Source organism: Paroedura picta, chromosome 9, assembly GCF_049243985.1.
Source record: "Paroedura picta isolate Pp20150507F chromosome 9, Ppicta_v3.0, whole genome shotgun sequence".
NCBI lineage: Eukaryota > Metazoa > Chordata > Lepidosauria > Squamata > Gekkonidae > Paroedura > Paroedura picta.
The window spans coordinates 83,371,144-83,386,685 of NC_135377.1; the positions used below are offsets into that span (position 1 = coordinate 83,371,144).

General features: G+C 48.6%; 1 protein-coding gene across 2 annotated transcripts; it reads right to left on the minus strand.

Moving 5' to 3' along the window:
- Positions 1 to 3,733: 3,733 nt before the first annotated feature.
- LOC143844303 (uncharacterized) lies at positions 3,734 to 9,215 on the minus strand. Of its 2 annotated transcripts, XM_077351219.1 has the most exons (4): positions 9,185 to 9,215; positions 5,511 to 5,618; positions 5,025 to 5,333; positions 3,734 to 4,480 (listed from the first exon to the last, which is right to left on the minus strand). In XM_077351219.1, exons 1-3 carry the CDS (start codon positions 9,204 to 9,206, stop codon positions 5,035 to 5,037), a joined length of 429 nt encoding a protein of 142 aa, XP_077207334.1. In that variant the 5' UTR covers positions 9,207 to 9,215; the 3' UTR covers positions 3,734 to 4,480; positions 5,025 to 5,034. The 2 variants fall into 2 exon arrangements, with proteins under 2 accessions (XP_077207334.1, XP_077207333.1); XM_077351218.1 differs by lacking the exon at positions 9,185 to 9,215 and having other exon boundaries at positions 5,511 to 6,006.
- Positions 9,216 to 15,542: the final 6,327 nt, after the last annotated feature.

The window sequence follows — 15,542 nt, forward strand, 5'->3', positions numbered from 1 at the left end:
ACTGGCAAATGTAGGCGGAGTGGTCAGGAACATCTGGCGTCACTCTGGAATCCTGCTCACTTCATTAGATATTCACTTGACTGCCTTAACTCCTCTCTGACTCCTGACTCCTCTCTTAAAGTACACCTGGCAGCAACATCAGCCTCGCATGAGCCTGTAGAGGGCAAACAGTTTTCTCACATAGTTTGACTGTTATGTTTCTCAAGGGATGATGAATTTTATTTCTGCCTGTTTCACCTGGGATTCCCCGGTGGAGCTTCGCACTTGTACTGTCTTCCTTTCAAACAGCTAACTTGTGTGGATTTGCCTTTCTTGTCATATAAAAGAGCTTTTCTGGTTGGAATAACATCAGTGCGTAGGGTGGGTAAACTGTCTGCCCTCTCCTCAGTACCTCCCTTCCTCCATGTCCAGAGACAAGGTCATCTTATGGCCCAGCGTACAGTTCCTGCCTGAGGTGGCATCAAAGTTTCATTTGGGACAGGGTCTGGCTTTGCCCAGTCCGGTTTCTGTCTCTTACTCCACACCTGCCACTCTAGTGACCTCACACTTCAAACTCACCTGTCAGGTATTCATAATATCAGAGACCAATCATCAATCACGGACCTCCTAGTGGGCAGTCACTGGGGCTGGCCTGGGAATTTCAAACATTATATCAAACCTTGCGCATACTCCAAGTGTTTGTGTGGCTGTGTGTTGTCCCTCCACACCCGGCATCCTGTCCACCCCCAAATGCCGTCAACCCTGTGTCTGGGCTGCTTGGATCCAAGAAAGGTGCAGTATCTTGAACTTGTCCCACTGTAGAATTTAGCGGAACTTGTCCCCCTGTAGAACTTAGTGTATGTATGTTTTTGCTTATATGTGTGTTTTGTGTGCACCCCAATATTTGCCCCTAAGTGTAAGCTTAATTGTCCTTTTCATTTAAGAAGGGTTTCTTCCAGGGAAAGGACCCTGTAAAAATTGGCAGTAAAGATCCTGTGTTACCCAGCCTCTTGCTACATTCATGATTCCCCAGCAATTTGGGTAACATTTTTGGTGCAGAATGTGCGGGCACCACCCTGCATCTCTCAGAACATATTTTGGTGGGAAAAGCTTGGGCACTTCCCTGTATGTCCGAAAGGAAGTGAATGCATATGTTTGTTCTCGGAGTGCAGACGGAAGGAATTTTTCCTGTGAAGAAACCTTGTGTTTTAGGGATTTGATGAGAGTAATGTGTGCATGTGTTTGATAGCAATCCTCTCAGAGTGAGTTATTGAACTTTACTTTCTTGGGAGGGACTCTAGCTTGAAAGGTTAGGATCCCTGTTCTCGATTTTTGTCTGTTACTGTAGGATCTGGGACCCATGAAAAGGGCTAGATTCCTCTAAGTAGGACCAAGCCCTGAAAAGGCTAGGCTCCTTTCTTTGCCAAACTAGGACCCCCAAAAGGCTGGTCTGGAGCCTCCTGAAAATTACTTTTGTGTGCTACTGTAGGAATTAGACAATGAACGGCTAGATTCCTTTCCTCACAGGCTAGGATCCCGAAAGGCTGGCCTCATTCCCTACACTGTCTCATATAGGAACTAGACCCCGAACGGCTAGATTCCAACCAGGCTAGGACCCCGAAAGGCTGGCTTGGAGCAAAGCAGGAACTGTCTCGAACAGACTGTCTCCTGAAATTTAAAGTGCTGCCCTGATCAAGCAGGCACTCCTCTTAGGCTGTGTCTCGAAAAGGCAGGCCATATTAGAATCATAGAATCATAGAGTTGGAAGGGGCCATACAGGCCATCTAGTCCAACCCCCTGCTCAACGCAGGATCAGCCCTAAGCATCCTAAAGCATCCAAGAAAAGTGTGTATCCAACCTTTGCTTGAAGACTGCCAGTGAGAGGGAGCTCACCACCTCCTTAGGCAGCCTATTCCACTGCTGAACTACTCTGACTGTGAAATTTTTTTCCTGATATCTAGCCTATATCGTTGTACTTGAAGTTTAAACCCATTACTGTGTGTCCTCTCCTCTGCAGCCAACAGAAACAGCATCCTGCCCTCCTCCAAGTGACAACCTTCAAATACTTAAAGAGGGCTATCATGTCCCCTCTCAACCTCCTTTTCTCCAGGCTGAACATTCCCAAGTCCCTCAACCTATCTTCATGGGGCTTGGTCCCTTGGCCCCAGATCATCTTCATCGCTCTCCTCTCTACCCTTTCAATTTTATCTACGTCCTTCTTGAAGTGAGGCCTCCAGAACTGCACACAGTACTCCAGTTGTGGTCTGACCAGTGCCGGATACAATGGGACTATGACATCTTGTGATTTTGATGTGATGCCCCTGTTGATACAGCCCAAAATGGCATTAGCCTTTTTTACCGCTGCATCACACTGCCTGCTCATGTTTAGTTTACAATCCACAAGTACCCCAAGGTCTCGTTCACACACAGTGTTACCTAGAAGCGTATCCCCTTCTTAGGTCATAGTATAAGCATATATTATGTCCTAAGGTTCGCATAGGTTACGCCTCGAAAGGCTAGCCAGATTCTCTAGTCCGTGTATGTGTGCTCACTAAAAAAGAAGTTCTCAGTGCTCATTAAGAAAAGCTCAGACCTGTTAGTTAAAGAAAAAGAGCTTTTCAGAATTCCCAAGTATTCGTGCGGTACCTCAAGATGAAATGGAAAAGTTAGACCTCTCAAAGAAACTTAAGTCCCATGATCATCTGGATAAATTAACGCAATGGATTCTTAAACAAGGGGAAAACCCATGGAAGCAGGATTCCTTTTTGGGTTCTGACCCAATGGCAATACTAAAGGAAACTTTTACTGCTGTATGCAGTGCAAAGAAACTGGGGAGTTCCAAGAAAAATGTTTATGCTAGTTGGGGTCTATTTGTAGCTCTGACTGGGCTGCTGATCAATTAAAAGACAGCAGTATGAAGAATGCAGCCTTAGAGGCTGAAAATGCCCTGCTCCAAGCCCAGAAAGAAGATCTCAGGGCTGTCAGACTTGCATCAGAGCTCCAAAAAATGCTAGAACAATTAGACCCCGCCACTTACAGAGCTCATGTGGCAGAAGAAAAGGTTGGAGACCAAAGTCACCAGCTCACCCAAACCTAATATGCTGCCCAGTATTTACATTCCCAGGCTAAGGTTCAGCATGCTCAAGTAAGCCATAGAAAAATGCAACAACTTGAAAAGCAGTTAGAGCTCCAGAGGGCTCTAGTTGCCACAATTCATACAGAGACTGTTCCCATTCTGCCTTCTGAGCCTCTGCCAGAAGCAAGAGCCCCCAAAATGTCCATAGAACCCCAAGGGGAAAATGCAGCTCCCTCACACCCAGTTCCAGTTACAACCCCAGCAGATGGAAGTGAGAGACCAGAAATCCAGAAACAGCTCCCCATTGCAGGCCAGCTTAGAGAATCGGGTACTCTTGTGTTTCACTAACAAGCAGTTATGCAGTAACCAGGACTCCAAAAATTTAAACATTCAGGCAGACAGTGGTCTCCACTCTCAGTACAGGATCAAGAGGGAGAACTGCTTTAATCAGAATCACCCTAATTCTAATAGGAATAGAGACAATCGCTCCCTGCAGCCACCTAATGGCTGGAGCAAACAAAAGCCAGGAGAAAGGAGTAAGCCACAAAATGGTTTCTCTTCAAATAATTTTCCCCCAAATAATCTCAAACCTAAATACTTCCAGAATAGAAATTCTGCCCATCAGCTGCGCAATAAAAGAATCAGTAACAGGACTTTTCTGTGGCAGGAACTTAGAAATACTGGAGCAGACATGTCCCAGTATCATGACCAACCCACATCTGTGCTCATGTGTGCTTTTGTAAAGGCCATTAGTAAGGTGATCAGATGTCTCGCCTTAGGTGGGAGTGTTCTGCATTTGGGGGCATTTGCCCCACGTCCCGCAGCGCTTTCCAAGAATGGGAAAAAATGTTCTGCAATTTTTTAATTAATTTTTTTTAATTTTCTAAATTATTTTTATGGCCGCGTCCCAGCAGGCAGACTGGGTTCAGGAGGCCCCCTGGCTCTGGGGCGGTGCTTGCGTAGCGCCACCATTCCCGCCAGCTGTGGAAACAGGCTAGCAATGGCGGCGGGGCCCTGGAGGCACGAGGCGAAGCAGAGCGCGGCAGCAGTGGCAGCGGCCATGGGCTGCGGCAGGGCCCTTCCTGCCCTCCTCCTGCTTCTGCCTTCTCTGCTGAGGGGCCACACAGAGAAGCTGCCGTCGCTTCTCTTCCACGGCCGTGTTTTCGGCTTCCGCTGCCCCATCCGTCTCGGCCTCTTCAGCTCAGGCCCTCGGCAGCTGAAGGCAGGGGCGACCTTAAACCCCGCATCCGCCTGGGCCCGGCGTCCTCCCCGGCGCTCCAGCCACGCTGCATCCCACAGGCAGCTCTTTGCTGAGCTTGTGCGCCTGGAGCCCGAGGAGAGCCACCAGCGAGTCATTCCCCTAGGCAGATGTTCATTGCTGGTGGGAAGAGCGGAGGTCTTGCTCCTTGGTGTTCCTGGGTGTCTCTGGAAATGAAAAACAAGAACAGGGTCACTGGGGGAGAATGAGCCTCCCAAGCTCTCCCAGGGGCTCCTCTCTTGGGCACAGTCGGAATCCCCGAGCGGCCTCAACCCTCTGCCTTTTGGATGTGGAAATCTCAGCAGTCCCTATGGGGCCTTGTCAGAGTCTGTTCCTATTGCGAAGCCCCTGTGGAGCGGCAGGAGGACCTCAGGCTGGATTAAGGCCTTGGAGGGAACTGGTGGCTCTGGGCAGGTCTGAGCCCCAGATGTGTTACAGAAACTGGACTGGGCAAAGCAAACTCCTTGCTGGAGTAGTTGCAACAAAATGTAGCACCTCCCCACCCCCTCCCAAGGGAGCCCGAAAGTCTTTATGTCTTACAGATGCTAAGGCAAAACCTCTGGGTTTCCTTTCCATCTGTTGTTCTTGGTCTGACCTTCTGGAGCTGCTGCTCCCTGAAGGGAAGGACGGGTGACTTGGCCCCACCCCCAGGACTTCCCATGTTGCCCACACCTCTCCCCACCACCCACTCTCCCAGCTGCAGGTACTTACCTCCGCCCGCCTACCACCTTCTTTGCCTCCCCGGAAGTGGAGCTCCCTGACGCGGCTGGAGGGGGCCGCTCTTCCCCCGCAGGCCCTGGTGGCGAGCCACCAGGGCGGTGTTGTCCAATGGGGGGAAGAGGGCAGGTCTTCCATGGGGTGTGGCTGCTGCTGGGGGGGAGGCGGGGGGCCCTGGCTCACGGATGGAAGGCGGGTAGCAGACCGGCTTTGAGCCAGGGCCCGCCTTCCCCGTCCCCGCCAGCTTCACGCAGCTCACACCCCAAACCTCCAGCCGTGCAGGGCTGCTCTTACTGGCCGCCTCTGGAAAATAAAAAGAAGAACAGCAAAATGAGCGGGGTCATGGGAGAAAATTAGCCCCCCAAGCTCTTCCAAGGGCTCTTCCCTTGGGCACAGTCCAGAAACCCAAGTGGCCCCAGGCCTCTGCCTTTTGCAATGCATGGGCTTCCTGCTCTTTCTCTGGCTGCTGGAAACTCTTACCGTTGTTCTTGAAGATGGGGGGCAGGCGGCCAGTTGCTTCTTCCGGGGGGCTATTGATGCCGCTGTATAAGTTTATTTTCCGTCCTCTTAAGAGGAATTGGACATTTTCTGAAAAAGAGTGGAATTGGAGGTTGCTAACGATGCAAGATCACACCGTGGCTAGGGGGAGACCTCCCTCTCGGAGTCCACCTTCTTCCTCAGCTAGAGATTCCCCTTGTTCCTTCCAGGCCCTCAACCTCCCCTGCAGCTGCCGACCAACTGAGCGGCTTCCTCAGAAGGAGAGACATCTTCCTAGACCTGCCCTCCACAGTCCCCTTCGCAGAACGACTCAGATTCTGAAAGGCTTCAGGAGTCCCCTCAATCAGGGAATGAGAGTGGGACAGAAAGGGGTTTTCCCCGGTGGAGCTCCTAAACCTTTTCCTCGTTGGGACTTGTGCTGAGGCTCAAGTTCCTTCCAAGGGTGCCCCAAAGGATTGCGTTCCTGGGATCCTAATTCTGTCAGGTGGATCAGTAACTGGTTAACACATTGAGCCCAAAGGGAACATGTTCAGCATCCTCTTGGAGAAGAGTGACAAGTGGAGTTCCCCAGGGGTCAGTCCTCGGGCCTATGTTGTTCAACGTATTTATAAATGATTTGGATGAGGGCTTAGAGAGGATACTTATTAAGTTTACAGATGATACTAAACTGGGAGGGGTAACAAATAGAACAGAAGATAGACTCAGAATACAGGATGGTCTCGATAGGCTTTAGGATAAGGTGACCAGATTGTCCCACTTTTGGAGGGACATCTGGGGGCACCTGGCAAATTGTACTTACGTTGAAGTTAAAAAATACGTATTACAATACTATTTTCGGGTTCTATGCGTTCTATGAAAATATTTGTTGCTCCAGATAGACCAAATATATAATCGAGAACCCCCTCCCCCCAGTCAATGGTGTCCTACTTTACCAATGGTAAAATCTGGTCACCTTACTTTAGAAGTGGGCTAAGCTGAATAAAATGAGGTTCAATAGGGAAAAATGTAAAGTTCTGCATTGAGGTAGGAAAAACCATCTACACCAATATAGGATGGGGGAGGTGATGGTACTGCTTTACTCTGCTCTGGTTCAGACTCACTTGGAGGCAACAAAGATGGTGAGGGGTTTGGAGACCAAGACAAATGAGGAAAGGTTGGGGGAGCTTGGTCTATTTAGCCTGGAGAGGAGATGACTGAGAGGGGATCTGATAACCATCTTCAAGTATTTAAAAGGCTGCCATATGGAGGATGGAGCAGAGTTGTTCTCTCTTGCCCCAGAGGGACAGACCAGAACAAATGGGATGAAATTAATTCAAAAGAAATTCCGTCTCAACATCTGGAAGAAGTTCCTGACAGTTAGAGCAATTTCTCAGTGGAACAGGCTTCCTCGGGAGGTGGTGGTTCTCCATCTTTGGAAATCTTTAAACAGAGGCTGGAGAGCCATCTGACAGAGAGGCTGATTCTGTGAAGGGTCAAGGGGGTGGCAGGTAACAGCGGATGAGCGATAGGGTTGTGAATGTCCTGCGCAGCTAGGTCCTTATTCCAACTTTGCATTATTGGAATCTGTACAATCCAAATTCCTAAGAGCAGCCATCCAAGTCCCGAGATGTGTCTCCAGTGCCACCTTGCGACTTGAGACTGGCCTTATGAAGGTGGAGGCAAGAGTATGGTTAAACATTCTCAATTACTGGCTTAAAATCTCTTTTTCCCCCCTGTGGATTAGCTTCTTTGATAATGAAGGATGACTTCCAGTCTTCATGGAAACAATCGGTGAGGGGGAAAATCGCAGCTTTGGGATTTTCTCCAGAATTTCTGGTTCGGATGGCCTATGACCAAGCTAAAGAGGTTATCAAACAGCGAGTAGTGGATATAGAACGCCAGCATGATCTAGCGAATACCTCTGCCTTCATTGTTAGTGAAGGCTACAGGTATGTCACAGCTCCCTTGGCTTATTTAAAGAATCTTGAGGTGCCTAGCCACCGGAGGGCCTTCACTTTAGCTCGTTGCAATGCCCTTCCCTCAGCTGTCCTTGAAGGGAGATACAAGAAAACTCCCTATGGTGAAAGGAAGTGCCCCTGTGGCTCTGGTCAGATAGAAACAATGGAACATATCCTTTTGTATTGTCAGTTTTATCATAGAATCATAGAATCATAGAATCATAGAGTTGGAAGGGGCCATACAGGCCATCTAGTCCAACCCCCTGCTCAACGCAGGATTAGCCATAAGCATCCTAAAGCATCCAAGAAAAGTGTGTATCCAACCTTTGCTTGAAGACTTCCAGTGAGGGGGCGCTCACCACCTGCTTAGGCAGCCTATTCCACTGCTGAACGACTGACTGAGAAAAACTTTTTCCTGATATCTAGCCTATATCGTTGTACTTGAAGTTTAAACCCATTACTGCGTGTCCTTTCCTCTGCAGCCAGCAGAGACAGCATCCTGCCCTCCTCCAAGTGACAACCTTTCAAATACTTAAAGAGGGCTATCATGTCCCCTCTCAACCTCCTTTTCTCCAGGCTGAACATTCCCAAGTCCCTCAACCTATCTTCATAGGGCTTGGTCCCTTGGCCCCAGATCATCTTCGTCGCTCTCCTCTGTACCCTTTCAATTTTATCGATGTCCTTCTTGAAGTGAGGCCTCCAGAACTGCACACAGTACTCCAGGTGTGGTCTGACCAGTGCCGTATACAATGGGACTATGACATCTTGTGATTTTGATGTGATGCCTCTGTTGATACAGCCCAAAATGGCATTTGCCTTTTTTACCGCTGCATCACACTGCCTGCTCATGTTTAGTTTACAATCCACAAGTACCCCAAGGTCTCGTTCACACACAGTGCTACCTAGAAGCGTATCCCCCATCCAGTAGGCATGCTTTTCATTTTTCTGACCCAGATGCAGAACTTTACACTTATCTTTATTAAATTGCATCTTGTTCTTATTTGCCCATTTTTCCATTGTGTTCAGATCTCGTTGAACTCTGTCTCTATCTTCTGGAGTATTTGCCAGTCCTCCCAATTTGGTGTCATCTGCAAACTTGATGAGTAGTCCCTCCACCCCCTCATCTAGATCATTAATAAATATGTTAAAAAGTACCGGGCCAAGCACCGAACCCTGAGGTACCCCGCTACTCACCTCTCTCCAGTCTGATGAAACACCATTGACAACAACTCTTTGAGTGCGGTTCTCTAGTTATGATGACATACGTTCCATATTTATCACACCATGGCTACATAGAGTCCCAGGGTGCTCAGGACAATTTTATATCTCCCTGCTGCTCACAGACACAAACTGCTCCATCACATATAGTGTCGCCAGGTTTTGTGCGGCAGCCATGAAAAGGCGGTGGAAGTTGACTAAAACTTAACAGACCCTGAGAGCAATTAGAACAACTTCCTATATTTCCATTTAACTCTATATTTTAGCAGACATAGTCTAAGTGTTTAACATAATGCTATTTTATGAGTAAAACTGTGTTTTAGCCATATTATTTATGTAACTGTGAAATTGTTTTGACTTTGCTGGTCTATGACCGTAATAAAGAATACTGACTACTGTCCAGCATAGTGCAGGGGGGTTGGACTAGATGACCCAGGAGGCCCTTTCCAACTCTCTGATTCTACAATTATATGATTTGGAAATCTTCCTAGCTGGACTCACCGTCTATCTGTATTCTCCACATTCTCCTTGCTCCCGGGGACCGGTGCAAATGCCCCCGCCAGTTTTGGGAGGCAGGATGTCCCTCCAGACGGATTGTGATGCGAGGCTGGTTTGGGACATCCCCATGGCAACCCTGCAGCCAGTGAGGCAGAGGCAGGAAGGAGCCTTGGAGAGGCCTGTGCTGAGGACAAGGAGAGGTCCTCAGGGCAGGCAGAAGGAGTGACCAACTAGGTGCGGTTGGCCTGAGACAGAGGAAAGGGGGGGGGAGAGAAGGAGTTAGGGGTGAGTTAGGGGAATTCGGCAGGGATTTGTTCCCTCTGCCTGGGAGACACTTCTTGGTTGCCGGCCTACATGGGCAGCCTGCAGAACTCCTTGAATACCAACTGTTCTCAGGCAGCAGAGATCAGTGCCCCTGGAGAACCAAGCCATTTTGAAGGGCAGGCCCTGTGGCATGGTCCCGAGCATCAGGGTTCCAGCATGCACGGTTGGGCCTGCCAATTCCCCAAGTCCTGATCCTGCATCACCTCGAGAGCTCTCTCCTGCAGTCCAGGGCCTCTTCTGCATGATGGTTAAGCTGATGAAAACTCACTAAATGCATTGTTGTTTTTATGACCTCTGCACAGCAGAGTGAATTTACTCCGCAGAACTGATTTTGCTCTGCACGGTCAACCATGTCTTTTTGCTTACAGTGTTTTTAAGCATTGTTTCTGGAGGTATTCTGCATGGAGCCAAATAAAACAGTTTAAAAAACAACCAGTTTAGACCGCGTTATTATATTACAGTTGTTGCTCTGCATTGAATATAGTCCGTTGAAAAGCTACGTTGCAATGCTCAATTCCTAGCCCCGCCCCCTGTAGTTTTGCCAACTCCGCTTTGTTCTCTAAAGCAGTCATTAATCTGCATAACTAAAGAGCTACTCTGCATGGCTAATAGTCCCGTCTCAGGCAGTCAGGAGAGAAATGAATCGGTGAAAAGCATCTTTCAGAAACAACGCTTAAAAGCACCAAAGAGGCAGTTCACCATGCAGAGCAAAATCAGTTTTGCGGAGCAAATTAACTTCTGTGTAGAGATCAGAAAAACAATGACATATTCAATGAGTTTTCATCGCCTTATCCAAGATTCAGAAGAGTCCCTGGAAGAGGGTAAACACCGATATTTCCAGTGTCACAGTGCTAAAAATGCTCTTTTTGTAATGCAGAGATGTCAGTGTGTTTTCGCTCTCCTCCCCTTTTCTGCTCACAGTTCTTTATCTACCAGTGGCAGCTCTGCATTTGTCAGCGATCACGTGAACATGCAATTTGCCCCTGGCAACCGGGCCATATGTAAATTAGTAGAAATTACCTTGTGGTATTTATGGCAGTGTAATGCTCCTGACTACAGAGCTATACCTCTGATCAGTGACCATGGGGGGGGGCACAAGCCCCCAAAACACCATTTCAAAGGAGGAGGCAAGATGAAATTAAGAGAAGGCATACAGCACAGCCACAATTTAAAAGGGGGGGGGGGAAGGGAGGGAAGGCACTGGGCACAGCTGCAGAGCAGACAAACTCAAAACTTAAAGGGACAAAACGTGCTCCCTCCCTTGTGCTGGGTCAAGAATTCCCACTGGAAACTATGGGAAACACAGTGGATCTGCAACAGTATTCAGCATCCTTCATTGTCCTAGGAAGGTGAGGGGGGAGGGATTTGTTCTTGGTTTGCTGTATCCCTCCCAGTGCTTTGGCACTAAGGTGCCCTCACATTTCCTGAGACCTCCTGCCTGCTGGGAGGGGATGTTTGTGCTTTCACTGATCTAGAAAGGTGCCTTACTCATGAGATGACTGTGTCTTGAATGACAAGAATGCCCATTGGAAACCATGGGAGATGCTGGAAGACCCATTGGAAATAAAAGGCAGTAAGAATGCGAAGTGACTTGTATGGGCTCCATTGATATGTTTTATAGTAAGAAAACTGTTGCAAAGAAAGTAAAAGGTAAAGGTAAAGGTATCCCCTGTGCAAGCACCGAGTCATGTCTGACCCTTGGAGTGACGCCCTCCAGCGTTTTCATGGCAGACTCAATACGGGGTGGTTTATAGTGCGATATCTTAGAGTGCTTTTAATCCTGAATATATTATAAAATCGCATTGTTTCGAATCGGGGCTCTCCTCCGTGGTAGAGGACCCGTGATTGGCCACTGGTGGTCATGTGATGAATTTGCCTTAAAGGAGAAGCCCCTAATTTCTCTCAATTTCTGTCGGTCCTGGATTTTTCCTCCCTCCTCTGCCTTTTTCGATCCTCTCCCCCTCCCCTCCAAGAAAAGAAAGAGGCTCCCTGCCTGGCTCCTCCCCCCCCCCCTTCAAGAAAAGAAAGAAAGAGGCTTGCCTCCCCCCCCCCCTTCTGAGCCTCCCTAACCACGAGCAGAAGACTTTCATGTTTCAATGGGGGGGGGGAGAGGAAGACCCGAGTTCAAAGCATTCTGAATTCAACAGGATTGACAATGGAATAAACAAAGTAAGTGCAGACTCTGCCCTGGTGGGATAATACTCACAATTGGAATACTAGAATCGAGGGGTACAATCTATTCGAAGGGACAGACAAGAAATGAAGGGGGGAGGTATCTTTAAATAGGACAGGGTCCTATTAAATGAAAGGGTAAGGCCACCTGGGGAGGAGTTAGGGCGGGCCCTGTCCAGGATAAAAACTCAGAGGGCCCAATCAGGAGCCGCAAAGCGGCTCCTGAATGGGCCCTCCGAGTGTCCATCCAGGGCCAAGCAGCCAATGGGGAGGCGCGCAAAGTGCCTTCCTATTGGCCCCTCACCAGGACAGACCAAAATTCCATTCACCCAGCCCAGTCTGGCTGCCAGTCAGCCCCTGACCACCGCAGGGAGAGGAGGTCAGCAGGGCTGCCAAGGGGGGGTGAGAACAGAGGCTTGGACAGGCTGTGCCAGCCCTTTTCGCCCCAAGGCTGTCCTAACTGTCAAGTCCAACTGCAAATTGCCTCAGAACCCTGACAGAGCTGGCAGGAGGCTGGTGAATGCGCTCCCTCCCTCCCCCTCCCTTCAGGCCTGCTGGGAAGGAGCCCCTGACAGGCCCCGACTGAGGGGAGGGAGGCCTTTCCAAGAGCAACGCAGGGGAGCCTGAGGGGCTTCCTTTTGAGGGGGGGGGACTTTCCCCTTCTGCCAAACAGTTGCCTGACAGGGAGGCCACAGAAAAGCCCCTTTCTCACTTAAAATACTGCTCTGGCCGGGGCTTAGACACAGCCAAGCCATGTGTCTTTCTTCTTTGCAACTCTCTGCAGATTTGAGGCCACTGCACAGCATTATTCTGCAGAGGAAGCTGGCTCTTTTGTTTCCTGTTTCATCTGCACAACAACCCTGTGCAGTAGGCCTCAAGTCTTTCAATTCAACAACAACCTGTGTGGGAAGCCTTAAATGTTTCTTCTCTACCACAACCCTGTCCAAAGTAGCCCTTTCTGCCAGGGGAGCTGATCTTTATACTCTGCAGGTGAGCTGTAATTCCAGGAGCTCTCCAGGCCACACCTGTAGGTTGGCTACCTCTGGGTTGGAAATATTCCTGGAGGTTTGGAGGTGGGACTTCAAAATCATACAATGCCTCAGAGTCCAGCCTTCAAATGAGCCATTTTTGCCTGCAGTTGGTAGGGAGTGGTGCAGGTGTGTCCCTCCTGGGCTATGGGTTATGGCCAGCCCTTATCAGCAACTGTTTGTATTCTGGGGCGCAGACAGGCAGACCAGCATCAGTCCTGTGAGTCTGGAAAGTGCAGGAAGATCTAAATAAATATTTACAGCCTGAAACTAAATAGAGAACAAGTAAATGTCTGGAGACACATCGTCACTGAAATAGTAACTGGCAAATAACCTTGGCCTGGCAAATAAAAAAAACAGTATTAAAAACCTTACTAAGGTCAAGACTGCTGTGCACAGATAGTCTTCCTCTTAGGGTTGCCAGCTTCCCTGTGAGGCTCGCTACCCCACCTCCCTCATGGGGAGTCTGCTATGGGGAGAGAAGGGGAGGACGATTGGACAATGCTTTGAGACACGTGAGGCCTGCTGGGTCACTGCGGCCCATTCCCAGTTCTCTCAGATCTCTCACAACCCTACATACCTCACAGGTTGACTATTGTGGAGAGACAAATGGAAAAGGTGTTTGTAAACCGCTTTGAGACTCCTTTGGGTAGTAAGCAATAGGGTACCAAAATCCGTTCTTCTAAGGAGCAACCATGAAAGAAGCATGTGGGCACATAACATTTTACCAACAGTGAAAATATGGGAGACAGAAGGAACAGGGTGGACACCTGTGTACTGTGACTACCCTATGTGTATTAGGGCAGAGGGGCATTTCAGTGAATGTGGCCTAATTCACACAAGAAGGGAAATGACGCAGAACTGGGGGGAATTGGTTGCCATGTAATCTTCCCCTAAGAAGAGTCTCCAGTCTGATTTTCCCTTCACATATCTGAGGACATGGCGCTGGAAAGCTCATCTGTAACCACTATGCCAAAATTCCCAGAGGTCAGTCCTCTCCCACAATCAACGCACACTGCACACCACAGGTTCTTGACACCCATATCTCCACACCCATGCCCTCATTTGCCACCATGCCACCACAACCTCCCACACAACACACACATTCAACTCCTCCCCTTCCTCTTCCCACTGCCAAACTCTAGCGCCCGTTTTATTCTTGGAGACAACGGGCTTTGCCCCTAGTAGCAATATATGTTAAGAATCTTTATACTTGTGAAGCTTGAAAGTTCAGATGAATGTATTTGGGTAAATATAAAAGGAGTAGGAAATGAGAGTGGTATTATTGTGGGGATCTGGTATAAACCACCAAGCCAGTCAGAGGACTTGAATGATATACTGCTAGACCAAATTACACAATTTTCAAAAAAAGAGGAAACAGGATTCCTTGATTTGGACAGGAAAATGGATTTTCGACCCCCTTCTAGATTTGAGTTACTCTCTTCCTTAACCCAAAGGGGCAGTAATTTGGTAATTGTTATTCAGAGGTTAATGGCCATATTGTCTTTACAATAGCAGTAACATCTTAGGTCAGACTGCATATGAGACTGGTGCAGCTATGGTTTTTATCAGGGTGTAGGCCTGACCTAAGAGTTGGAAGCATTTTTCAGTTCTGAGATGGGTTTTGTGACCTCTTCCATCATAGGATGCTCCCTCAAATTTATCTAGAGGAATTCCCATTGGGGTCCCAGAGGAGGAAATCTTTCTATACACTGATGCTTCCTTTGTAGGGTGGGGAGCACACTGCTTGCACCTTTCAGCCAGTGGCCATTGGTCCAAGTTTGAAACCAGATATTGACATTCTAGAAGGAAGGCTCTTCTTTCCCGTTCAGGAATTCTAAAAGGAAATGTGTGAAGATTACTTCAGACTGCAGGATATCAAACAAGGAAACAGGGAGGCCCAAGGTCCACCACATTGTATTGGGAATCTACCAGAATTGGGGGCTATTACTAATGGGGCTCAATTATCCGCAATTAACATTGCAGGAAAACCAAACACCAATCCATATTGCATACTAATAACGCCCTTTTGGACCCCAAAAACTTGGTTCCCATCCTTTTTCGCCTTGCTCGAGGAAGGTCCAGCAAGAGGACCTCCTCCATTGGGAGGGTCACCTGTCCCCCAACCCCATCTCCTCCACCTCACAGCCTGGCAAATAGGCCACTAGATGCAGATAGGGTCGGTCAGATTTTGGAGGCTGCAAGGCATCCTGCTACAAGACCCTCGTATGAAGGAAACTGGCAAATGTAGGCGGAGTGGTCAGGAACATCTGGCGTCACTCTGGAATCCTGCTCACTTCATTAGATGTTCACTTGACTGCCTTAACACCTCTCTAAGTCCTGACTCCTCTCTTAAAGTACACCTGGCAGCAATATCAGCCTCGCATGAGCCTGTAGAGGGCAAACAGTTTTCTCACATAGTTTGACTGTTATGTTGCTCAAGGGATGATGAATTTTATTTCTGCCTGTTTCACCTGGGATTCCCCGGTGGAGCTTCACACTTGTACTGCCTTCCTTTCAAACAGCTATCTGGTGTGGATTTGCCTTTCTTGTCATATAAAAGAGCTTTTCTGGTAGGAATAACATCTGTCCGTAGGGTGGGTAAACTGCCTGCCCTTCCTCAGTACCTCCCTTCCTCCATGTCCAGAGACAAGGTCATCTTATGGCCCAGCATACAGTTCCTGCCTGAGGTGGCATCAAAGTTTCATTTGGGACAGGGTCTGGCTTTGCCCAGTCCGGTTTCTGTCTCTTACTCCACACCTGCCACTCTAGTGACCTCACACTTCAAACTCACCTGTCAGGTATTCATAATATCAGAGACCAATCATCAATCACGG

Bases quoted from the DNA above. Each gene is read 5' to 3' on its own strand.
- LOC143844303 (XM_077351218.1), bottom strand. From the start codon at position 5,168: ATGGAAGACCTGCCCTCTTCCCCCCATTGGACAACACCGCCCTGGTGG. The intron at 4,481-5,024 runs GTAAGTACCTGC...TTTCATTTCCAG, and splicing joins AAGGTGGTAGGCGGGCGGAG to AGACACCCAGGAACACCAAG.